The sequence below is a fragment of the Lampetra fluviatilis genome, chromosome 43 (assembly GCF_964198595.1).
Source record: "Lampetra fluviatilis chromosome 43, kcLamFluv1.1, whole genome shotgun sequence".
NCBI lineage: Eukaryota > Metazoa > Chordata > Hyperoartia > Petromyzontiformes > Petromyzontidae > Lampetra > Lampetra fluviatilis.
In genome coordinates this window covers 7,602,248-7,624,344 of record NC_136317.1, presented here as the reverse complement: position 1 = coordinate 7,624,344, position 22,097 = coordinate 7,602,248, and the positions used below count along the sequence as shown (strand labels likewise).

Sequence of the window (22,097 nt, the reverse complement as noted above, 5' to 3'; positions counted from 1 at the left end):
AGGGGTGAGTGAGGGGGGTGGGGGCTAGGACTAGGGGTGAGTGAGGGGGGTGGGGGCTAGGAGTGAGTGAGGGGGTGGGGGCTAGGGGTGAGTGAGGGGGGTGGGGGCTAGGACTAGGGGTGAGTGAGGGGGGTGGGGGCTAGGGGTGAGTGAGGGGGGTGGGGCTAGGGTTAGGGGTGAGTGAGGGGGGTGGGGGCTAGGGGTGAGTGAGGTGGGTGGGGGCTAGGGGTGAGTGAGGGGGGTGGGGGCTAGGGGAGAGTGAGGGGGGTGGGGGCTAGGGGTGAGTGAGGGGGGTGGGGGCTAGGGGTGAGTGAGGTGGGTGGGGGCTAGGGGTGAGTGAGGGGGGTGGGGGCTAGGGGTGAGTGAGGGGGGTGAGTGAGGGGGGTGGGGGCTAGGGTTAGGGGTGAGTGAGGGGGGTGGGGGCTAGGGGTGAGTGAGGTGGGTGGGGGCTAGGGGTGAGTGAGGGGGGTGGGGGCTAGGGGTGAGTGAGGGGGGTGGGGGCTAGGGGTGAGTGAGGGGGGTGGGGGCTGGGGGTGAGTGAGGTGGGTGGGGGCTAGGGGTGAGTGAGGGGGGTGGGGGCTAGGGGTGAGTGAGGGGGGTGAGTGAGGGGGGTGGGGGCTAGGGTTAGGGGTGAGTGAGGGGGGTGGTATTAGTGGATGGTGTATAGTCAACTCAGGTTAAGGCAATGGGTTTGTCTGCTCCCAAGTTGTTTACCTCTACACATATCAATGTGTCTGTGTCTCAGTAGTAGAGGGAGCAGTACAACACGCACCCTGCTGGCGTGAAAGAGTGCTCAGTCTCTGTTTACACTGCGAACACGTGCGGTGACATTCCTGAGCCAGCGGTGGAAATTCCACATTCGTATGGCGGGGGCGAGGCCACCAGTAAGACAACCCACGTTTGACGTCCCCATGGAGTAGTGCTTGCGAGCCGCTAGCTCTGCCGCTGAGCATCCGCAGAGAGTGTGGATTCATGCGCACGGAGCCTGAGAGCAAATGGGGACCTCCTCCCTGTTGAGCACCAAGTCCCCGTCCATGTTAAACCTCCCTCCCCGCCGCTCTCCTCGCTCGGGTTGGCATACACATGACGTCATTGACGGTAAAAAAATGACGTCACGCGAGGCGCGCGGTGCGACTACTCCCGCGAAGACGTCACAACAACGGCGCCTCACAGCGGTGCGCGGAACGTCACTCCGCGACGCGATGGCGTCACGTCACGGTCAGGCTGAACTTGGGGCGCGATGACGTCACGGTGCGACGCGATGGCGTTCACCCCGCGACGCGAGGGCGTCATCCTGCGACGCGATGGCGTCACGCCGTCACGGTCCGGCTTAACTGGTGCGTGATGGCGTCACGAACACGGGGCGTGATGACGTCACGGCGCGACGCGATGGCGTCACGACGGCGTTAAAACAAAATCGTCTTGCGGGAGGCGCCTTCCCAGAGTCCCGCGCGCGCGAACATGGAGGAGCTGGTGGTGGAGGTGCGCGGCTCGAACGGCGCCTTCTACAAGGTATGGCGGCCCTCGTCCCCCACCCCTCGCCTGGCCCTCCTCACCTGCTCCCCAACCCCCCTAGACCACCCCGGGGCTTCCTCCCAGTGCGGCCTGCGGCTCGTGGCGGCCCACGGGCGATCGGCGCTCGCACTCGCGGGGCGGCCGTGGTTGAGGCGGCCGCGACGCAGAGAGAGTCCGAGGCCTTCAGGTGCGACGGTGGTGGCGGGGGAGCGAGGAGACGCGGGGAGAGACACAGAGAGACGCGGGGAGACAGAGAGACGCGGGGAGAGACACGGGGAGACGCGGGGAGAGACACGGGGAGACGCGGGGAGATACGCGGGGAGATGGGGTGGGAGAGACGCGGGATGTGGTAAAAACAGGGGTGACATGGTGACATGAGGGGATTTGGAGACGCGTGGACATGCAGAGTTTGGGAGGCACAGGGGTCAGAGACATGCAACGGAGACGTGGTGAGGGCCGCTGGAGACACGCTGACCACCGGATACGCTCAACATTGGATACGAAGAGAGACGGAGACACGAGTGAAGGGAGACTGGAGTTCCGAGGGAGATACGGCGAACAATACACATGGAGACGCTCGAGGTGTGGGGACACAAGTGGGGGGGAGACGTGAGGAGAGACATTGACACAAGATTCACGGGAGAGACGGCGAGGCCACCGCTGGACAGGAGGCGAGAAACGTGGGAGACACGGGGGGGGGGGACAGGCACAAGCAGAGATGACACGGCTGGTGGAGGGAGAGTTGACAGTGGAGCCATCGTGGGTTGCGAAACCAGGGAGCCATTGGGTCCACAAAGTAATAGAAGCAGGGAAGCTGTAAGTCACACAGGCATGAGGACAGGCAGGCAGAGACGTAGTTTGACAGATGTGAAGACGAGAAGTAGTGGCCTCATGTTACCACATAGGTTGTGCTGTAGTTTGACAACTAAGTTACAACATTGACCAGCCCCCTTTCCATACATTTGTGTTGTCATAGCTACCATGAACAGAAGTGTGCCCTCCTGGCCTCGAAATTAAGATTGATTTTGATTATTATGTTAGACAGTGCATGGCTTTAACACTTGTGGGTTTTTATCGAGACCCTTCGCTGATTTTTGTCGATTTTGAGAGAGGAATTAATCTGGTGCTAAACTCTTCCGTCAGAGACCGAGTGCCAGATAGGAGGTGGAAAACCATGGGGTGGTTTGGGCTCCTGAGAAGATGCAGTTCTCACGCACACCGCATCTAATATCGAAATGGTGGCAGCGCACTCCGATGGGGTTTTGTTAGGGTAGAAAATTTATAAATTGTCAGGTTTCAAGCGGTCGTATGACAACACTAACGTACTCCACCACTTACATGGCCAAAGTGAAAACTCCGAAGATCGCAGGTCGCCGAACATGTGCGGCAGCTAAAATAAGTTCTCCACGTGGCCGGTGTGAAAAGCTTGCTCACAAATGGAGACACTTGTGGGTTGGTTGATACGGAATGGAGTTTGCAGACTATTTTTGGTGGACACAGTCACACATCGCAGCACCCTACCAATCGGCTATAAATACAGCGAGGATGGAGGAGGGGAGGGGGGGGCATTCCATGGCGTGTGTGTGGGCTTGTTCGCCAGCCTCTTGTGGGACCGTCAGCTGTCGCGCCCGTCAACCGATTGAATGGCGACCAGAGGCCCCTTCCTTGGGTCCTTACGGGTACCCCTTCGCAAAGAGAGCGAGAGAGAGAGCAGCCCCCTGCGTGGGGAAGAGAAAACGCTCCCGTGACAGAATGATGGCTGTGTGGCCCGTTGAGGCTCTATTGCGCACGACGGCTGACGATGATTGACAGGGAGGCAGGAGTTTTCCGCTATCGCGTCCGGGTGGGCTGTCCGTGCGGGGGACAAGGTTTCAGACACCGTAACTGGTCAAGGCGATTTTGGCGGAATCCCTCGAGCGTTCTCCACTTTTTGGGATTTGGCCTCTCTTGGTATTTTTGTTTTGCGCGCGTACGAGCCGAGATGGTTCAGGGAGGCCTTTCTTCGCGTGGGTCTTAAGTGTCTGTTGGCTGCTTTTTTCCTTGAAAAAAAAGCCAAGTCTGATGAATGGCACCCATTTAGATTTTTTCGTCTGGTTATTGGGACAAACTAAAGAGGGAGAAGATAGTGGCTTTTGTGGAGTTGACTGCTGCCCCCCCAGTGTGTGTGTTCTCTCATGGGGAGCGGTGGTGCAGCGGTTGGCGCGCTGCGCTACGAACCCGGCATCCCGAGTTCGATTCCCGCTCATGGCCAACACCAGTCGCAATTATCTGAACCGGTCCTGGGCCTCCCCTAGGTCGACTCAGCCTCTGATAAGTACCTGGTTCTCTGTAAACATCGCCACTAGGGAGACAAAGGCGGTCTGGAATGGTGTTGGCCACCCACCCCCTCGTGTGTGGTGCTGGCCTTCATAGGTGCTCGCTAACAGCACTTGCCCCAACAGTCTGCTCAGGCTATACAGGGGATCTTTGTCTCACGGTCATCCACCCTGTCATCTCTCCACTCTTGTCATCTCTCTCCGTACCTGCAAGGCAAGCTGTTTACACGCTTATTGTGTAAATTGTCTTGTAATGTTATAAGAGCTTTTTTGTATAAGAATTTTCTTTTGTGTACATATAAAGTAGCTCTTTGTAATGTCGAAGTTGGGTTATTTTCGCTTCACTATTATTGTAGTGACATTCTTCTAGCCACTCAACCGTTTAAACAATCAACGATGACCGTTTTTATGCCAGGAATTGCCAGCTAAGTTCAACCAGAATCGTGATGGATATTTTGACCAGAGATCACTCGCGCTGTGAATAATGCAGTTTGTAATATCTTTGTTGGGTCATTATCTCACTATGAACAGTATAATTACATTTTGTTTGTTTGTTGTCTTTCCCCCACACCTCCGATTAGCACGGTTTGCTACGTACAGTATGAAAGAAGTTCAACATGCATTGTTTGTATTATTGTTATGCTTGTTTACCCAGGAAAGTTTCATGGTGTCTCAAGACTTTTTTTCATGACATTGCTTTGCCAAACATCCCAATGCAGGACTCTCCTGAAAAAGTGGCGTGAGACTTGGTGAAGCTTTCTTAGATGAATAAATTACATGTTCAGGAATGTTTTTTTTGCAAATGTGAGGAAGGAGTACCTGGAGAAAACCCCATTCATATGACGGAAATGATACTCAAAAGGTCCACACAAATAAATCCCAAGATCCCATTTTTTTGTCCTGTCAGCTTCTTGTCACCCGACAGCTTAAACCCGTTTATGGAACTTCACAAATCTGCGGGCTTCACCAGCCCCTTGTTTCCAAAGTGCGGGATCATAGGCGTAGGCCACCTGGCACAACTCTTTACGTGACACGTGTTTGGGTTCGTAGGGTTCACAAATGGCAACAGGGTTTCATGTGGAAGAAAACAGGTGTTTAGCTGCTTTGAATTTGGATCGTGTGTGAAATGCTAAATTTTTATATTGAGGTTCATGAACCACCAGGTGTGGTTGTGAGGCGACACCTGATTCTTCTTGTGAAGTGTCACTCAGGGCATGAGTTGGTTATGTGTCCCATTCTCTGGTTACCGTCTCCGCAGCCACATTGTGGGGACTATCTTTGGTCTTCAGTATGGAGCAATAATTTCTCTGAAAATGTTGCATGTCTGAACATTTCAATGTCCATGAGTTTCATGACATGGGCCAAAGATGAGCGATGCTGTATCTCGTGTTTATTCATTTGTGAGATCTGACTTGCTTGGAACTGCTGTAAATCATTATGACGGAATGGTTCATCGCAGTTCAGTAACGTGTAAAATAAAGCTTGTAGGTTTGACTTGAATCATCTGTCTGTCAGTCACACAACCATCATCCTTGCCTTGTTCTCTTTTGCTCTACCAGGCTTTTGTGAAGGACATTCTGGAGGACTCTCTATTAGTGGCATTTGAAAACAAGTGAGTTCTTACACATTGGTTAAATGCTGCCACAAAACATGTTCAGAAAATGTACCCGTACACATGGGCTACGTGATGCTTTCCAACCCGCGCTTGTCATCAGAACTATATAATTAACGGTACGGAAACTGAAAGGCGGATGTCAGGGCCAAACTCGTATGCGGTTTTGCAAATAGTATTTTTTTGCTCTGGCTAGGTTCTCAGTTTTCGGCAGTACTTTGATCAATGAGGCCAGTGTTCAATCGTGTGAGTCCCTAACAGCAACACAATCTTTTCAAGGTTTGCAGTGCCACTCCCACCCCCATTATGGACGAATGGACAGAGCTACCTGAATTGGAAAGCATTAAAAAGCACGGTTACTTCACACGTGTGCATGACTGTCGGTGATGCCTGTGCTTTAATTGATTAGCAATGTCTTGTGACAGCTGGCAGCCCGAGCGTCAGATCCCATTCCACGACATCCGACTGCCTCCTCCGGATGACTTCAACAAGGAGATTGGCGAGGGCGACGAGGTGGAGGTGAGCTCCACAACACACAAGGCTGTGCTCTCCTCCGAACAAACTCCCGTCGGACCTATGATGACCTGAATCGCGGTCTACGGTGCAATCTGGTTAAATTATACAATGCCGATGTGAGTTTTAACATGCGCATAGCAGGTGAGCTTAAGATGTAACGGCTGGTAATTGCGTTTTAACAAATTGCAGTTCATTTTAGTGATAATATTTACTCGGTAAAAACATTGCTTGGTCTCAAGACTACAGGGTGTTTTAAAAAGATGGACCCAATTTCAAAGCAGTATATTTCACGATGGCAACATGTTACAATCACACAAAGTTACAAACGGTTTAATGAGTTATCAAGTTTTACTAACCATTTTATAAATGCTCTATGTACCCTCCACCTGCTGTACGGACAACATCGAGACGATAGTTGAATTCGTCCCAAACGCCTCTCAAAGTATCTTCTTTCACTGAAGTCACCACTGCCGTGATTCTGTTTTTGAGGTCATCCAGATTAGTCGCTAATGGTGGCACAAAAACACGGTCTTTGACCTATCCCCACAAGAAAAAGTCGCAGGCTGTGATTTCTGGGGATCTTGGGGGCCAAGAGTGTAGCGCCAAGTCTTGGGGTCCCGTGCGACCTATCCAACGTTGAGGCAGTGTGTCTTGCGAATGACTGAGGCTAGGGGGTTGTTTGTGCGCTGGGAGAGGCATATAGCGGTAATCATTTTAATCTCTATGCCCAGCCCATTCAAGTAGTAAGAGTTTCATTCATGGGCGGTTAGTGGTTGCAGAGATATAGCGATTTCAAATCAGGTCCATCTCTTTGAAACACCCTGTATTTCAGTCGGTTCCGGCATTGGAAAGTTTGACCCGGTTGCACGTTCAATCGGGATCGAGATGTCATCACAGCCAAAACCGTTGATGCCACCACTGCACCTCATCACCAACGCTTTCTACCCTCCACCAGATCCCGCAGCTACTGCACAGTAACCATACAACGACCTCCAAGATGTATCCTCAAGAATATTCCATCATCTGCTCTCGACTAGTGAAGACCCATTCCAGTGCTTGTCTTGGCACTCGACCCTCACCCATATAATTGTTGAGTGCGTTTTGTGTGGGACAAAGCAGAGTACCCCAAAAAACCTACACACGTGGGGCAAAATACTTGTGGCCCACACAGACATGCTTACAAACCCACTTCGTGTACTGTCTTCTCGTTGCCATCTCTGCATGATTCACCAACCCTTTCCTTTCAAAGCACTCGATTCCAGAGTACACCGATGCATCCAGATGAAGCTGTTAACCCTTTATATCATTTACCCATACATTGTGTGTTTTCGCACTGTTACACAGTGGTGTTTGTTCATACGGTTATATGGTGATGTGTGTGTGTGTTCACTTTGTTACGCGGTGGTGTGTGTGTGCATGTATTCACACGGTTATACGGTGGTGTGTGTGTGTGGGCAGGTATTCTCTCGGGCCAATGACAATGAGCCGTGCGGCTGGTGGCTGGCGCGGGTCCGCATGATGAAGGGAGAGGTGAGCTTTCCCACACACACCCGTTTTCAATGAAACGTCTAAGCACATTGACGTGCCCGTGCCAGGCTGTCGGTGTATTGCTCTGCGATTGGCTACTTTGTAGTGGTTTTGCGAAGGTCAGATCGTCTCGTTCCATACTGATCAGACCAATCCCGCATTCTGCTTCTGTAATAGAACTGTGAACAGGGCTGGAGCCCTGACCCTAATGAGATCCTGGATGTGAATCGATGTTATCAAGTGATGGTCACAGCCCGATCACCAGTGACCATAAGAATTTGTTTAATATTAAATTTGCGTTTTTCACTTAATTTTGAAAAAAACGTCTTGCTGAGAAATAAAAACAATGATTGGTCTACCTGCCTTGTGATGAGCACCTCTTTGTAGCAGGACAATGCTGCCAAGTACTCGTCCCTTAGCCATGAATGAGAGGTCCAATGTAAGGACATCGGAAGTAGTTTTGTGATCTACCCTTTCACGACCGTCGTCGAATATGGGGAGACACAGTCGTCTTTGAGAATTCCGATGGAACGCGTCACATGACGGGCGAGAGCACAATGGGAATAAACTTGCGTAAAAAAGAGAATGAGCTGGTGAAGTGCTTTGCTGCTGCTGCGTGATTGTAAATGCTCTCCGTTTTTTCAGTTCTATGTGATCGAGTACGCGGCATGTGATGCAACGTACAACGAGATCGTGACGATAGAGCGTCTACGACCCACCAACCCCAACAAGGCGATTGGAAAGAACGCGTTCCACAAATTCTCCATCCCTGTGCCCGAGGACCTCAAGCCACAGTGAGTTCCGCATTGACGGATGTGGGGATACGCGTGGGTTGTGAAAAGGCTCCCGGATGCATCTTTGGACAACACCGCGCGGGGCTGAGAGACGGAATCAGAATCTTTATTTATACTCGAGGAATCCGATGAGCTATGAAGCTCTTTTTCACATGTCCAGTAGGGACGGCTCAGAACGTTACAACAACAGAAAACGATAGGAGTGCAAAGTAGAGAGAAGACAAGAAAGTCAAATTAAATGAAGTATAAAAATACGTAAATTCCTGCCGATTTTTTTACACTAAATGCAAGCTTGGGCAAGGCAGCAAATCAACATCAAAAACAGTCCCAGGACCCACCACGACAACCTCCGATTAGCACGGTTGTCTACGTACTGTGCGAAAGAAGTTCAACATGCGCGCAACACATGGTCCCTCAATAAAATTGCATATTGAAATGGTACTATCCAGCACTAATCTTCTGCTTCAGGATATTTTTAGAAGGAAGATTTACGATGTTAAGGCAGGAAACGAGTGACGCATAAAACACCGCGATAGGAGAGATGGCAGGGAACTGCAGCGCTAATTCCTGGCCGTTTGTGTTCCCCCTCCAGCTGTGCGAGTGATGCTGTTCACAGGGACTTTAAGAAAGCAATTGGTGCCACATCCATACAGTTTGATGCCGAGAACAGTCGGTTGGTAGTGGTGGTAAGTGAGCACCGGGCTGGAGCATGTTTTTAAGTGCATGTACATTCAATCCATTCCCCTGTCGAGGCCAGTGTGTTTTGTACACAACTGAAAGTTTCTAGATTTGAAGTTTACGTGACTGCAAAGATCCATACTCTTTGGTTTTTTCAGTAAAGTCACGTAGGTTAAAAAAGAAAACAAATAAATTAAATGACGACGGGTGGAACCGTCACAGCAAAATTGCTGCCTCCGAAACGTCGTGATTTAATTCATTTGTTTTCTTTTTTAACCTACGTGACTTTACTGACTAAACCAAAGAGTAACTGAAAGTTTGTCATCGTTTCTTATTTACTCTTCGCTTTGCCTTGGGAGTCTTTGTCGAGTGCCGTGTTATATAGCGCGCGTGCCTGCGTTTTACGGCGGTGTTCCTGTTCGTCCCGTTTCCTCCCCCAAGTCTACGAGCGACACAACCGTAAAGCGTGCCGGACTGCTGAGCGACATGCACTTCCGGAGCATCCGTACCAAGCTGCTGCTCCGCACGCGCAACGAGGAGGCCACCAAGCAGCTAGAGGTGGGTCCCCCCGGCTGTGCTGCTGCAATGTTGCCGTGTGGTGCGTGGCTTTAATGGCCGGGGTTGAAGGAAGTTTCTCCGTTCATTTAATTGACTTTGTTCCCTTTATTGAAGGCCAGGTTTAAGCACCTGTTGGTGATTCCAGCCGGATGGGTCGGCAGTCGAGTGAGCAGCCGACAATCAGAACGTTGCGAGTTAAAATGTTTGGGTAGGGTGTTGGCATCATCTCTCTGGGGTATATTTAAAATTAGTCGCCTCTTTTTTTGAAGAAGTCAACAATTGTTTTCCTGGTTATGTCCTTTCCCACCATACCATAGGATTGCAGGATTTCCACCACTGGCTGAGGGCTGTAAAAGGAGATGGAGACACCACCTACGTGTTCATATGAACAGGAAAACACTTGGACTTGCTTTAACATTTTCCCCTGCACTGTGATCGCGAATGTGGCGCAGCCCCTCCGGTTACCGTGTGTGCGGGGCCGTGGCTGGCGTGCACTCCCCTGAATTCCCAGCATCTTCCCTCCTGTTGGCAAGGAGGGTAGTGGCGGGCGGTGCGTGCGTGTTTCAGGAGGCTCGGAGTTGAGCCGATCGCACGTTTGTGTGCAGAACACCAAGCAGCTGCAGTCAGGTTTCCATGAGGAGTTCAGTGTGCGTCCGGAGCTCATGGGGCTGGCGATCGGCACGCACGGCGCGAACATCCAGCAGGCGCGCAAGGTGCCCGGCGTGACCGCCATCGAGCTGGACGAGGACACCAGCACCTTCCGCATCTATGGGGAGGTGCGATGGAAAACTCGCACGCACGCACGTATACATCACACGTACGCACGCAGGCATGCACGTGCATAGAAAGCACCATCACACGTATGCAAGCAGGGCAGGTATGCGTGGCGACCTGAAGTCTTGGCTTCGGTGGCAAACTCACTCTTTTCACAGCATTCTATCTTACATTGCCAATCTTAAACATATTCACGCGATGATTTCTTGCACGAACGTCTCCATTGCCAAAATTGCGGCGCGCTAAATTGCAGTGCTCCGGTTGCAACGCCTCACACCAGCTGGCTTTTCTGGTAGTCGGGAGTCTTCGTCAGCGTGTCGCTCACCTCCCCGCGTGTGGCCTGGCTTCTCGAGGCAGACTGCCGAGGCTGTGAAGGCTGCTCGCAGTTTCCTGGAGTTCATGGAGAAGCCCATGCAAGTCCCGCGCGACCTCGTCGGTACGGATACACGCGCGCGGTGCATTCCCTGTTTTTGCCGGGGCTGCACATTGTGTTTGCCTCGCCCGGCTGTGGGACCTTGTGCCAGAATCGTCGGCATGTGGAGCAGCTGTTACCTGTACGTAGCGAGTCGATGACTCTATTTCGCGATTTGATGTCATGATCTAATTCAACCACCGATAATTTTTCGCTCATCACCTCGTTTGTAAGGTTTCTATTCTCCACGTTTCCCAGTTTTTTTACCTCAATGTAACTTTCGGAATATTTCGAGGAATAATCGATATTTATGAATAATTATTGATTTTTACATGCACGAGTCGATGCACATCGAGTCGATGCAAACTCATTTATCTTTCACTACTTTTGTGCGTTTCGTCTGTTGTCCTTCCCCCCCCCCGCACCTCCGTTTAGCGCGGTTGACTACATACAGTACAAAAGAAGTTCGACATTCATAGACACGGAATACGAAGCTTAAGAATTAATTGTAATTGATGCATTGTTACCTGCCTACCTAATAGACTGTCCTGTGTTTTAGATTGATTAAGTTTGCATATCCAAGAGCGGTTTTCACTTCTGATGGTGGTGTGTCAGCAGTGCGTTGTCAGTGCCATTGAACCACCCGATCCTGGGAAGCCATGCTCATTGCGGAGGAGCCGTGCGATTTTACGTAGGGCTGTGCAGCCCCTGTCTGGGTGTGCTTCTGGGAGAGTGGATTTGTAACCGTGCCGTGTCATACCAGTTGGCTGTGCATGCATTTGCAAGCGCACGCACACTCTGTCACTGAGGGGTGAATGGCGGCTGTTGTTTGCTGGTCCGCGCGTGTGCAGGGAAGGTGATTGGGAAGAGTGGGAAGGTGATCCAGGAGATCGTGGACAAGTCTGGGGTGGTACGCGTACGCATCGAAGGAGACAATGACAAAAAGCTGCCGCGTGAAGAGGTGACGCCTTGTCTTAGACGTGACCGTGTCACTCTTATCTCCCTCGCCACCAATCGCCACCATCGCTATTCTCGCCACCCTCGCCATCTCATCATCGCCACATATCACCCTCGCCACCATCACCACCATCATCACTATCCTCACCACCCTCTGCCATCATCCTGCTCGGGCACATTTTAAAAAATGCATGACAGTTCAAGTTCAAGTTAATTTATTAGGTATAGCCCTGTGAGCCATTCGGCTCTTGAATCGGGTGCAACCGCAACAAACAAAAAACAAAAACATGACCAAGAAAACATCTTAAAGTGACTAAGTGCAAACAGAAAATCCAAGAAAAGACAGCAAAATATTGCAGAAAAAGCACCGTACACCAACACTGTGTGCAAAAATCCCAGTGGGATGCAAGTCAAACAACAACAACCACAAGACAACTTAGATTAAGGCCATCAGTCTAACTCTGTACTACAACAAACTAAAATGGCCAAACAAAAAAACTTTTCGAAAATCACCAAAATAAAGCCATAAAATCAATGAAACAGTGATCATAGGAACTGTGACCGAATTTTCACAATAAACAACGTAAACAACATGTACTACCAAACTCTGCAGCCATAGCTGGCTGCATGAGTCACTCCACAACAGCAGGAGCATCAGTCGGAGTATCAACATTTTTCGATGCACCTTTCAGATCCGCACACTAAATCAAAACACCGATCATACTTTGCAGCGACAATAGTCCCTCGCTTAACCAGTGACATCAGTTAACGGTTTTTTGGTTAACGTTTCTCCTCCCATAGGACCCCATGTTTTCGACTAAAGTAAAAATGTTGACGAATGTTATGTTTACTTTATGCATGCGGGGCGCCAAATTTTGGCCAATCGGAGCACTCGTAAGTGGGCTGAGCCACACCTTCAGCCAATCAGCGACGCCCATTTATGAGCGTTTAAACCTCGACTGGCTTTGTTTACATTGTGGCAGTGGAAACAGCTCTCTTGCAGACTCGGTGATTTATACTTATAAGTGAATAAATAGTTATTGCAATGGCCCCTAAAGTGAATTCGCAAGAAGGAAAAGAGGAGTAGGAAAGTAATTAGCCTTAAAACAAATCATGAAATTACTGCATGAGTGTTTAAATGTTCTAAACTATGTTTTTAGGCTCAAAAAGGTCAACTTCCGATTGTCTTGGAATGCATGAATGCTTTTAACATGTAATTCCTATATTTGATTAACAGTTATTTCGGTTAACAGTAGTTTCTGTGGAACGGATTAAAAACGTTAACCGAGGGACAAATGTGTTTAGATCTAAACGAGGTAGCTGTTTTGATTTAATTGTAACCACAGACGTGCAATCAACTGATAACTTATGAGTGTTTAATCGACCATGCACACTTTTAAATAAAGAAAGTGGAAATAAGTAAATTATCAATGAATACAATATTTATCATTTATTTTAATTTCTGTCATTAATGGGCGATGTCTTGAATTTTAAAACAGTTTATTTAATCTTTGTCAGTAACCCAGGGCAATACGCTGCAGCAAAGTCCCAGCAGCCAATTGGCCCAGGGGTTGAGCGTGCGGCTTGCAATTTGGAGAGGTCATGAGTTTCGAATTTTGGCTGGAATTTAACTCGGCCCATCATTACCTCCGGGGTCGATAAAACGAGTACCGCTTAATGAGGAAGTCAACAGATGCTGTGCTATGGATAGACTCGCCCCCTGCCATAGGAATGTGTAATTTCCACCACTGCCTTAGAGCTGCAAGCAGGTGATGAGCACTGCCTCAATGATCATTTGAGCAGCAAATCGCTGACTCGCTGATATGAAATGAGTGAAGTGACGCGGATGTTGTTTGCCATTGTCCGGGTTTCAAATGTGACCCTCGTGCATCTGTGTGCCTTGCCTTGACATCTCACCTACCAGGGCATGGTTCCCTTCATCTTTGTGGGTACTAAAGAGAACATCAGCAATGCCCAAGTCCTGCTTGAGTACCACCTGGCCTACCTGAAGGTACATGTGTGTGTCCTATCAGCACAGTCATATTCTCAAAATCACAATGGTAATGACGTTTGTCATTTCTGGAGTTGATCATTGTTTACATTTTATGACAGTCTCAATTTTATATATAAAACTAGCTTTACTACCCGGCTTTGCCCGAGACTTGGATTCTTGTCTTGGATTAATACACGGCCTACGCGGAGGGTGGGGGGGGGGTGCGTGACTTCAGGCACTGACATCACAGATGTAACGTCACCGTTCACTTGCCGTGCAAAATATATCCATTATTGCGCCCCCCCCCCCCCCCCCAAATACAAAAGTCTATTTTTATACTTTTTGCATTGTGTACAGTCTGGAAACTACCCACATGCCAAATTTCAAGTTTGTTGCATGTCGGGAAGTATGCTGAACATTTCAAACAGACACAGATAATAACAACTTTGCCTTTTATATATATAGATTACAGCAAGTCTGTGTCCATGTGTGGTCATGCATGTGCACTACTATGCCCGTGTGCATGCATATGGGCAGCGCATAGCGTGCTCCCCTAAGCACCCAGCGACCCGTGTTCAATTCCCACTCAGGGCCAGCACCAGTGACGATAATCTTAACCGGTCCTGGGCCTCCCCTAGGTCGACTCGGCCTCAAACGAGTACCTTGTGCCGTGTGTAAACACCGTCACTGGGGAGACAAAGGCTCCTGGGCATGGTGCTGGCCACCCACCTCCTCGTGTGCCGTGCTGGCCTTCATATCTGCTGCTACTCACGATCAGCACTTGCCCCAAAAGTCTGTCGAGGCTACACGGGGGGACCTTTGTCTTTTTGCAGGAGGTGGAGGAGCTACGACTCGAGCGCCTCCAGATTGATGAACAGTTGCGGCAGATCCGGCTGGGCCCACGCGCCGGTGGACCCGGTCGCCCCGACCGGGACAAGGGCTACCTGACCGACGACAGCACTGCTGCCGCCTCCCAACAGCAGCAGCAGCAGCAGCAACGCAATGCTCGCTCCTATAATGGCCGGGGTCGGGGCGGGCGCCGTGGATACACGTCTGGATACAGTACGTGACCGCGAGCTTTGACCACGTCCCACCACCTGTCATGTTGACAAGGGTTACGGTGGCACCAGAGTGGCAGCGTGGTGGTAACACCCGTGCCTCGCAGCAAGAAAGGCCCTGAGTTCGACTCCTGACTGTGGCATCATTTTTTGTGTGGAATTCGTTTTTCCCTGTGTTCTGCACGGACTTCCTCTGGACTGCTTGTGCTCCTCTCATAGCTAGAAAAGAACCACACACAACGTAACTGGTATTGACCAAAGCATACGAATGGTAACAAAAATACCTGCAAATTATTCAAATGGGATTACACACAGTGGCAACGTCACCCCCTGCTGCAAAAACTTGGCAGGACTCTCCTGAAAAAGTCTTGAGACCTGATGAGACTTCCCACGTAAGCAAGTGTAAATGATATGGATAATTACTCAGAAGTGTAACTTTGTGTGCCGTAAGTCAAAAAGTTGTGCGTCACCGTGTTGTGATAAAACCAGTGTTTTGAAAGAAGTAACAGCGGTGGTGCACAAGCGTGCAACGCGCTCCATCATTGGTGAATGGTGAATTGATGACCGCTGCAAAGAAGTCTGGAGAGTTTTAAATCTGTACTCCAGACCCACCACCTTCTCTTCACCTTGATTTCTTCATGAGTTTAAATTCGTGTTGGCTAAGCAGAGACATTTCAATACCGATGAGAGTTTCATTCTGGTCTTATTTTTTGTGTGCAGTCACTTGGATATACCCTCTTTGAATTATACTTATTCATAATTAACAAAAAGATAAAAAGAAAAGGTTTTTGATCCTGGTGGCCTCCATAGACGAACATCGCACAGCATCCATGCACAGACATCCATGCAGGCACACGTCAGTACTGAGCCTTTGGTGCTGAGGAGCCTGAGTTGAAATCGGAGTGAACACCTTTGGTAAAACTGGGTTCTCAAATGTTCACGGTCACGAACGAATACACAAAACACTTTGATGAGTTTTTTTTTTACTTAGATATATTATTTAGTTTTGAGAACTAAACAATGTTTTGGTGGTGGGTCACATGGCGAACACTTTCAGCTGAATAGGAACGAGGAGGAGCGTTTCAAGGGACCTCTGCATTGTTGCTGCTGTTCGTAAGAGCTCCGACTGCGTTGCCTCGCGCGTGACGTGGTGCAGAGAGCACGGCTCTACTACTACAGCTGGGGCGTAAAAGACAAACGGAAGAAAGCGGCCGAGTGCGAACGTGTGAGAGAGGCCGCGCTAATTCCCGTGTGCTCCGTTGAAGGCACGAACTCTGAGCTGTCGAACGCATCCGAGACGGAGTCGGAGCGACGGGAGGATCGGCGTGGCCGGGGCGGCGGAGGCGGCTCTGGAGGCGGCGGCGTGGCCGGGGACACCGCCGAGCGCAAGGAGGAGACGCGCAGCCGTCGGGGTGGCAGTAGCGGTGGAGCCAGCGCCGCGCGGGGCCGCGGGGGAACCTCTGCAGCAGCCGGGCCAGTCAAGGGCGGCGGAGGCGGCGGAGGAGGTGGCGGCAGCGGCAGCAGCAAGCCCGGGGCGACCAGCATCAGCTCCGGTGAGGTGGGCGTGTCGCATGGCCGACACAGTTGTAGCCATGAGACAACGCCACGACGCGTCACTCCGGCTCCTGAATGGCCACTTTGTCTCCCTGCTGAATTCAAGATTGATCTTAAAATTCGGAATCTACTTATGAAGCCATTTGCTCTATTAGAAAAAAAATTGCCTGGATTCCTGGCTGGCTGGCTGGCACGCAAGTGGCAGTGCGCGGTGGTGATGTCACAGCGCACATCCCTCCACCACCGTCCACCCCGGAAGTGGATCCCGTACAAATGCGCCACTGCAGGCAGACTAATGCCGGCCAGGCGTTGAGTCCCCTCGTACCGATGGAGACAGCTGCCGTCGGGGGTGCCCATTTAAATTGTGTTGAGATGTGAAGTGCTCTCGAGTGTGTATAAATAACACCCACCACCCGCCGCCGCAAGCACAGCCCCGGGTGGCCACTGCGGCGTCTCTTGCGAGCGCGCCGTTGCCTTTGTCTTTGCAGTGCTGCGCGACCCGGACAGCAATCCCTTCCGGCTGCTCGGGGAGCAGCAGGCGGAGGCGGAGCTCGCAGCCGACACGGACGGCAGCGAGACCCAGCTGAGGCCTCGGCGCCGGCGTTCGCGCCGCCGCCGCGCCGACGAGGAGCCCTCGCTGATGGACACCGTGAGCGAGTCGGACAGCGCGTCCGTCAACGGCGCCGGTGAGTCGGCTCCCTCCGGGGGCAAGTCTGGCGGACCGCCCATGGCGCCCGGGTGGCTTCGAGGTCGGAGCTCGGAAAAGGCGCTGCCGAGATCGCGGTGTCCCCCCCCCCCTCGTAGCCTGGCTCTCGAGTCGAGCGAGTTCACGGTCTGAGCATGGTCACGAACGACTGCGCAAAAAACCCATCGCGTTACATTTGCTTCTACGCTTAATGTGGTTCATTACAGTTATGTGGGCCCTGCAGAGAGTGGGACAGTTGTTGCGATTCTCGTGCCGGTGTTTACGTGCGAGCTAACTGCGAGTGAGCGAGGGTCTTGTGGTGCTGGGTGTGCGCGCGAACTCGCTGACTCGACTGTGGCCTATGGCTGTCTCATCAGAAGAGAGTGACGAGCCCAGGCCCCAACGGCGAAACCGGAGTCGGCGCCGGCGCCGGGCCCCGGCCTCCGGCTCGCTCAGCTGTGACCGGCAGATCCCAGGTGTCGTCTCCCAGGAGCCGGATGCGTTTGCATTGCATGCCTCTAACTCGCCCCTAACCCGTACCATATCTTGCACTCGTGGTCCCACCTTTGCTACTGGACAGGACTGGCCCTGTTCAGGGTGTAGCTCCACCGTGTGCTGTGCGCCACTGCCCTGCGTTGGTTGGAGATTGGAGTCAATGGAAGGGCACGGGGATGGAATTGTTTCACGCTTGACGTGCAGGTTCGTAGTCATCGGTGCGAATGGCCACTGACGCTGCCGGAAATCTCTTCGGAAACCAGAGGAAACCTCTTCCGCTTTAATCCACATCTCGGCGCAACGCCGGTCACAGCGGTGTGACTTGTGCCAAGCAGTTCGGCATGCGTCGGTGGAAGTGTCGTGCCTACGGCGCACGGTGTGAAATGCTGCTTCTGTTCTCAGGTTGCTGTATATACTTTAAAACGTGTTACCAAACGAACTGCCCGAATGTACAATGAGGGTGACGATCCTCTTTTAGTTGCTTAGAAATTTGAGACGCCTCTGCTAACGCAGCTAAGGTGATCGGATATTGATTGTCTCCCGTGCTCCGCTACGATCCACATGCAGCATCGGAGGAATGAGGATTAATTTCTCGTTTAAAAGTCAAGGAAGTTTATATCCAGTTCGGACAAGCGGTGCTCATCTCCATTGGAGGCACTGAGACCGCAAGTGTTGGAAATTCCACATCCCCACGTGAGGAAGGCAGTTTCTTTCCAGGGCAATCCACTGCTCATTGCATCAACCATGGAAGGATAACACTGGTCAACACACTTTTTCTGGCATAAGGTATTCCAACGGTTTTAATGTAATTTTGGGGTGCTGATTCCAAATCTGACACCAGTTTTTGTATATCACATCAGGTTTTTGAGATATCAAATATTGCATTTTCAATAAAAACTGCAGAAGAAAAATATTAAATAAATGTGGATATCTACATAAAATGATATTATAAACACACTATCCTAAAAATACAGCACCATATTTTAACACTAAAGCAGTAACTGACTCGCAACAACTTGCAATCATCAGTGACAGAGTTAATTTCGGGTAAAATCAATGAAAATGGGGTATGCCGATAGCATAAAAATGAGATGTGATAGAGCAAATCTGAGCTCAGATTTGGAATCGGCACCCTGAAGTTAGTCTAAAACAGCTGCAAAAGTCCAGGCCAGAAAAAAATGTTTTTTTTGTTGACCAGTGTAATGACTTGAGTTGAGCCCCGACCTGGAATTGAACTCGCAAATCTTTATTGTGAGCTTGGCACTCTTGACCACAGCTCCACACCCGGCCAGTTACAGACTCGAACTCCGTGGTTCTTAATCTTTTACTGCAGCCTGCACCCCTTTGGTTCTCAATTGTAAAAAAAAAAGATGTAAAAAAATGCATGTTTGATGAAATAAAGTAGTTGTACTTACGTGCCCATGCTTAATTTGTTTTCGATGATTTACCTTAAAAAAAAATCTGGCCGCGTCTCACACCCCCAGAAACGGCATTTCGCATCGACAGGGGGTGCGTGCACCCCAGGTTAAGAGCCACTGCTCGAAATGGTCAATGGAAACAATGCCGCTATAATCCTCCTGTCGGCGTTCTGCTTTTACAATCAACAGAAGTGCGCAACTGTGCATCGGAATGCCAACGATGAGTAAACGAGTGATGTGGGCCTCTTGGTGGATGGAGCTCACTCACTGGTGTTTGAGATCTATGTAGATTTATCAGTATTGTTGACACGGGAGTTTGCATTGGTGATTTTAGAACGTGACTTTGCTGTTCACCATACCTGCGGGTGGGTGTGTTGGTAGGAATGTGGTGTTGCTGTATTCAGAGTCCACCTACGTGTGAAACTTCCTCTGCCCACTGCGGGTCACTCTTTCCCTCGCAGAAACGAGGCGTCTGTTTTCGTTCGGCTCTTGTTCATGATGGCGGTTTATACGTTACCAAAGTTTATCTAACATGTGTTACATGTAAGCATGCACTTATCGAATGATACACACTCATAAAGAGATGTGATTGTTGATTGGGTGTTTCTTTAGCTTTCTGCTAATGTAATGCTCTCTACTAATTCACTCATTTTCAATGAGCTTTGTGTGTCTATTGCAGAGGAATAACCAGCATGTGTTTTTCGTGCAGACTCTGAGCCCTTAGGAGTCCTGCATGAGCGTGAGGGAGTGTGGTGGTGGTATTGGTGGGTTGAATCCATCGTGTGTGTGCTCACTGTGTTGTTTGCAGTGACGGTGGCCGACTACATTTCTCGAGCCGAGTCCCAGAGCCGGCAGCGACCACCCACCAAGGAGCCTCCACATCCGGTAATCAGACGGATTGATCAGTGGCTGTCCTCGCAGCCAGGCGAGCGTAGTCTTGGTAGCAGTACCCCTTAAGTTTACCCAACACCAGTAGGCCCCCTTCAAGGGATGTTGCACCTCGCACCGCAATGCCTCAGGAAGTTGATGTTTGCCGCTGGACTGGTGGTAAATTTCCGATTCTTGGTTGTAATCCCGATTCAAGAATCTTTATCTGTCGATATGTCTCATTTGTGTTGGAATTTGTTTTAGGGTTAATTATATCAGTCTACGGCACACAAGCATATAATTTGCATATCGTGTAAAAAATCAATTAGATGTGCAAATCGGTTCATGTATCATGACGGGCGCAGTTTATTTTCACCGATCGATCCGTTCTACATCTAGAAGTGACCGGGCTTTTGGAAGTGAGCAGCCGGTCCTGGCTGTGGGTCCCTGCAAGAAAATTACTCACCGCCCAATACTTTTTTCCTTCCAGGCACGGGCAGACGGATCCCTGAGTGGGGACAGCCCCGGAGCTCCTTCGAATGGCGGTGATATCGCCGCCGCCGCCACCACCGCTGTTCCCAGTGCCGCTAAACAGCAACGGCCTCCTAAAAAGGGCGACCCCACAGATGGGAAAACTGAAGTGGGTCCGGCTGAGATGCTGCTAAACGGCGAAGCGTAACCGGCACCAGGGCTTGCCCCCACCTCCCGCGCCCTCGGTGCGAGCGCGTGTTTGTGAGTCCGTTCATGCGTGCGTTCATCCATGTGCGTTTGTGCACGCGCGTGTGCGAAACGCGGCGCTCCGTAGTTCGCTGCAAATGTTAACGCGCGCCGAGTCCCACAGGGCAAAGCCAAAAGATAAGCGCTTGCGTTGAGAACCTGTGAATAGCGATGAAGTAAAAAATGGAGCCATTTTCAATTTGAGCCCCACACGAGAGACAGGTGGTGGTGTGCCTTGTTACGATAGCGGTACGGGGCTGCTCTGCATCGGCGTCTTGTCTCCGGCGCAGGGAGAGCGGCGGAGAAATTTGACCACAATTGTAAGACGTAAAATCGCAAATTACAAGAATTGTTCGCCCACAGTATGAACACTTTGTTTACTTTTGGACAAGCACTCTGGCTGGGATTGCTGTGCGCGTGATGCCATCACTCGGGCCGTACACAGAGTTTCTCTTTTCCTGTACGTGTGGTTTGGCGCAAACCCGTAAACCTAATCGTATGTAAGACTACAGACGCGAAACTGTGGAATCTGATCCCATGCTTTCTGGCGTTGCCAAATAAATGCATTTGTTACAACGTTTTCAATTAGTACTTGTTTATTTATTCCAGAGTGCAGTATTTATTATGACTTTCTTTTGCATGTGCTTATTGGGTAATTGTTTTGTCCTTCGTAATTTTTATTGAAGCCAGGTCCACCCATGAACAGTGACGTGGGGCTTGCGTTATCAAGCACTGTTATTCTTGATGATGTGCAATACACTGTATGCAAATAACAAATAAAGCTTGACCTGCCACTCACCCCTCTGCCGTTCAACCTCCAGTTGTGGTTCATAAGAGTTGCAGCCGGCATCAATAAAACATGTCTCGTTGCGAAGAGGGCATGCAACCCGTTTGTGAATGCTGTTTATTGCTGGAGGTGTGTGGCGTTTTTACGTTCAGCCTCCGAGACTTGAATCTTTTAGAGTGCAACCACCGCCCTCTTTGCCGCGGCGCTTCAGTCACGGAACCTAGCGCTGCTCGCTGATGATCCGATCTGTGCGTCTGCAGCAGCCACCGTGGGTCTGAAACTATGTTCAAGAGCCCACTTGCAGTGTGCAGGAGTCTGACAGCTCAAACTACATCTGTTATTCACAGCCTGAGATATCCAGGCTTGAAATACGCAGGCTGGGCTACCCATGCCGTGGCCCCCCGTGTCATCTTAACGGATTGTTGGGGCAAGTGCTGTTCGCCATCACCTATTAAGGCCAGCTGGGAAGGGCACCAGCATGCCAGGGCTGTCTTTGTCACCCTAATGCTGATTTCACACTGCACTAGGTGCTGTCAAACTCAGAGGCCCAGATCTCTATTCATCACTGAATTTTGTTGTGAAATTGAACCCTGGTCACTGAGTTTGTAGTGTATTGTGCCAACTACTGTGCCACCACTCACCCCCACCAACCTTGGTGAAAAAGCACCGGAGTGCATCATTACGGAGGACAACTCGCATGGTTCACTCGTTGTTACTGCCCCAAACACCTATAATTCCATTGCTTCAAACATGCATCCTCCATTAGCCTTGCATCGAAAATACAATGTGATGTTGAACTGTGGATTCTTTATAACCTCGCTGGCAATTGCATTTTACTTGTATATCCTTGTCGGTTTACATAATT

At 50.4% G+C, this 22,097-nt stretch overlaps 1 protein-coding gene across 4 annotated transcripts; it reads left to right on the top strand.

Moving 5' to 3' along the window:
• Positions 1-1,411: 1,411 nt before the first annotated feature.
• On the top strand, positions 1,412-21,243 carry LOC144947076 (RNA-binding protein FXR1-like). 4 transcript variants are annotated; one of them, XM_078876247.1, is made up of 17 exons: positions 1,412-1,512; positions 5,390-5,442; positions 5,868-5,961; positions 7,417-7,488; positions 8,131-8,279; positions 8,872-8,965; positions 9,399-9,515; positions 10,133-10,291; positions 10,647-10,725; positions 11,553-11,662; positions 13,583-13,669; positions 14,485-14,713; positions 15,975-16,262; positions 16,752-16,949; positions 17,326-17,424; positions 19,670-19,746; positions 20,219-21,243. In XM_078876247.1, exons 1-17 carry the CDS (start codon positions 1,462-1,464, stop codon positions 20,405-20,407), a joined length of 2,145 nt encoding a protein of 714 aa, XP_078732373.1. In that variant the 5' UTR covers positions 1,412-1,461; the 3' UTR covers positions 20,408-21,243. The 4 variants fall into 4 exon arrangements, with proteins under 4 accessions (XP_078732373.1, XP_078732372.1, XP_078732371.1 ...); XM_078876246.1 differs by having other exon boundaries at positions 10,121-10,291; positions 17,329-17,424; XM_078876245.1 differs by having other exon boundaries at positions 10,121-10,291.
• The last annotated feature ends 854 nt before the right edge of the window (positions 21,244-22,097 follow it).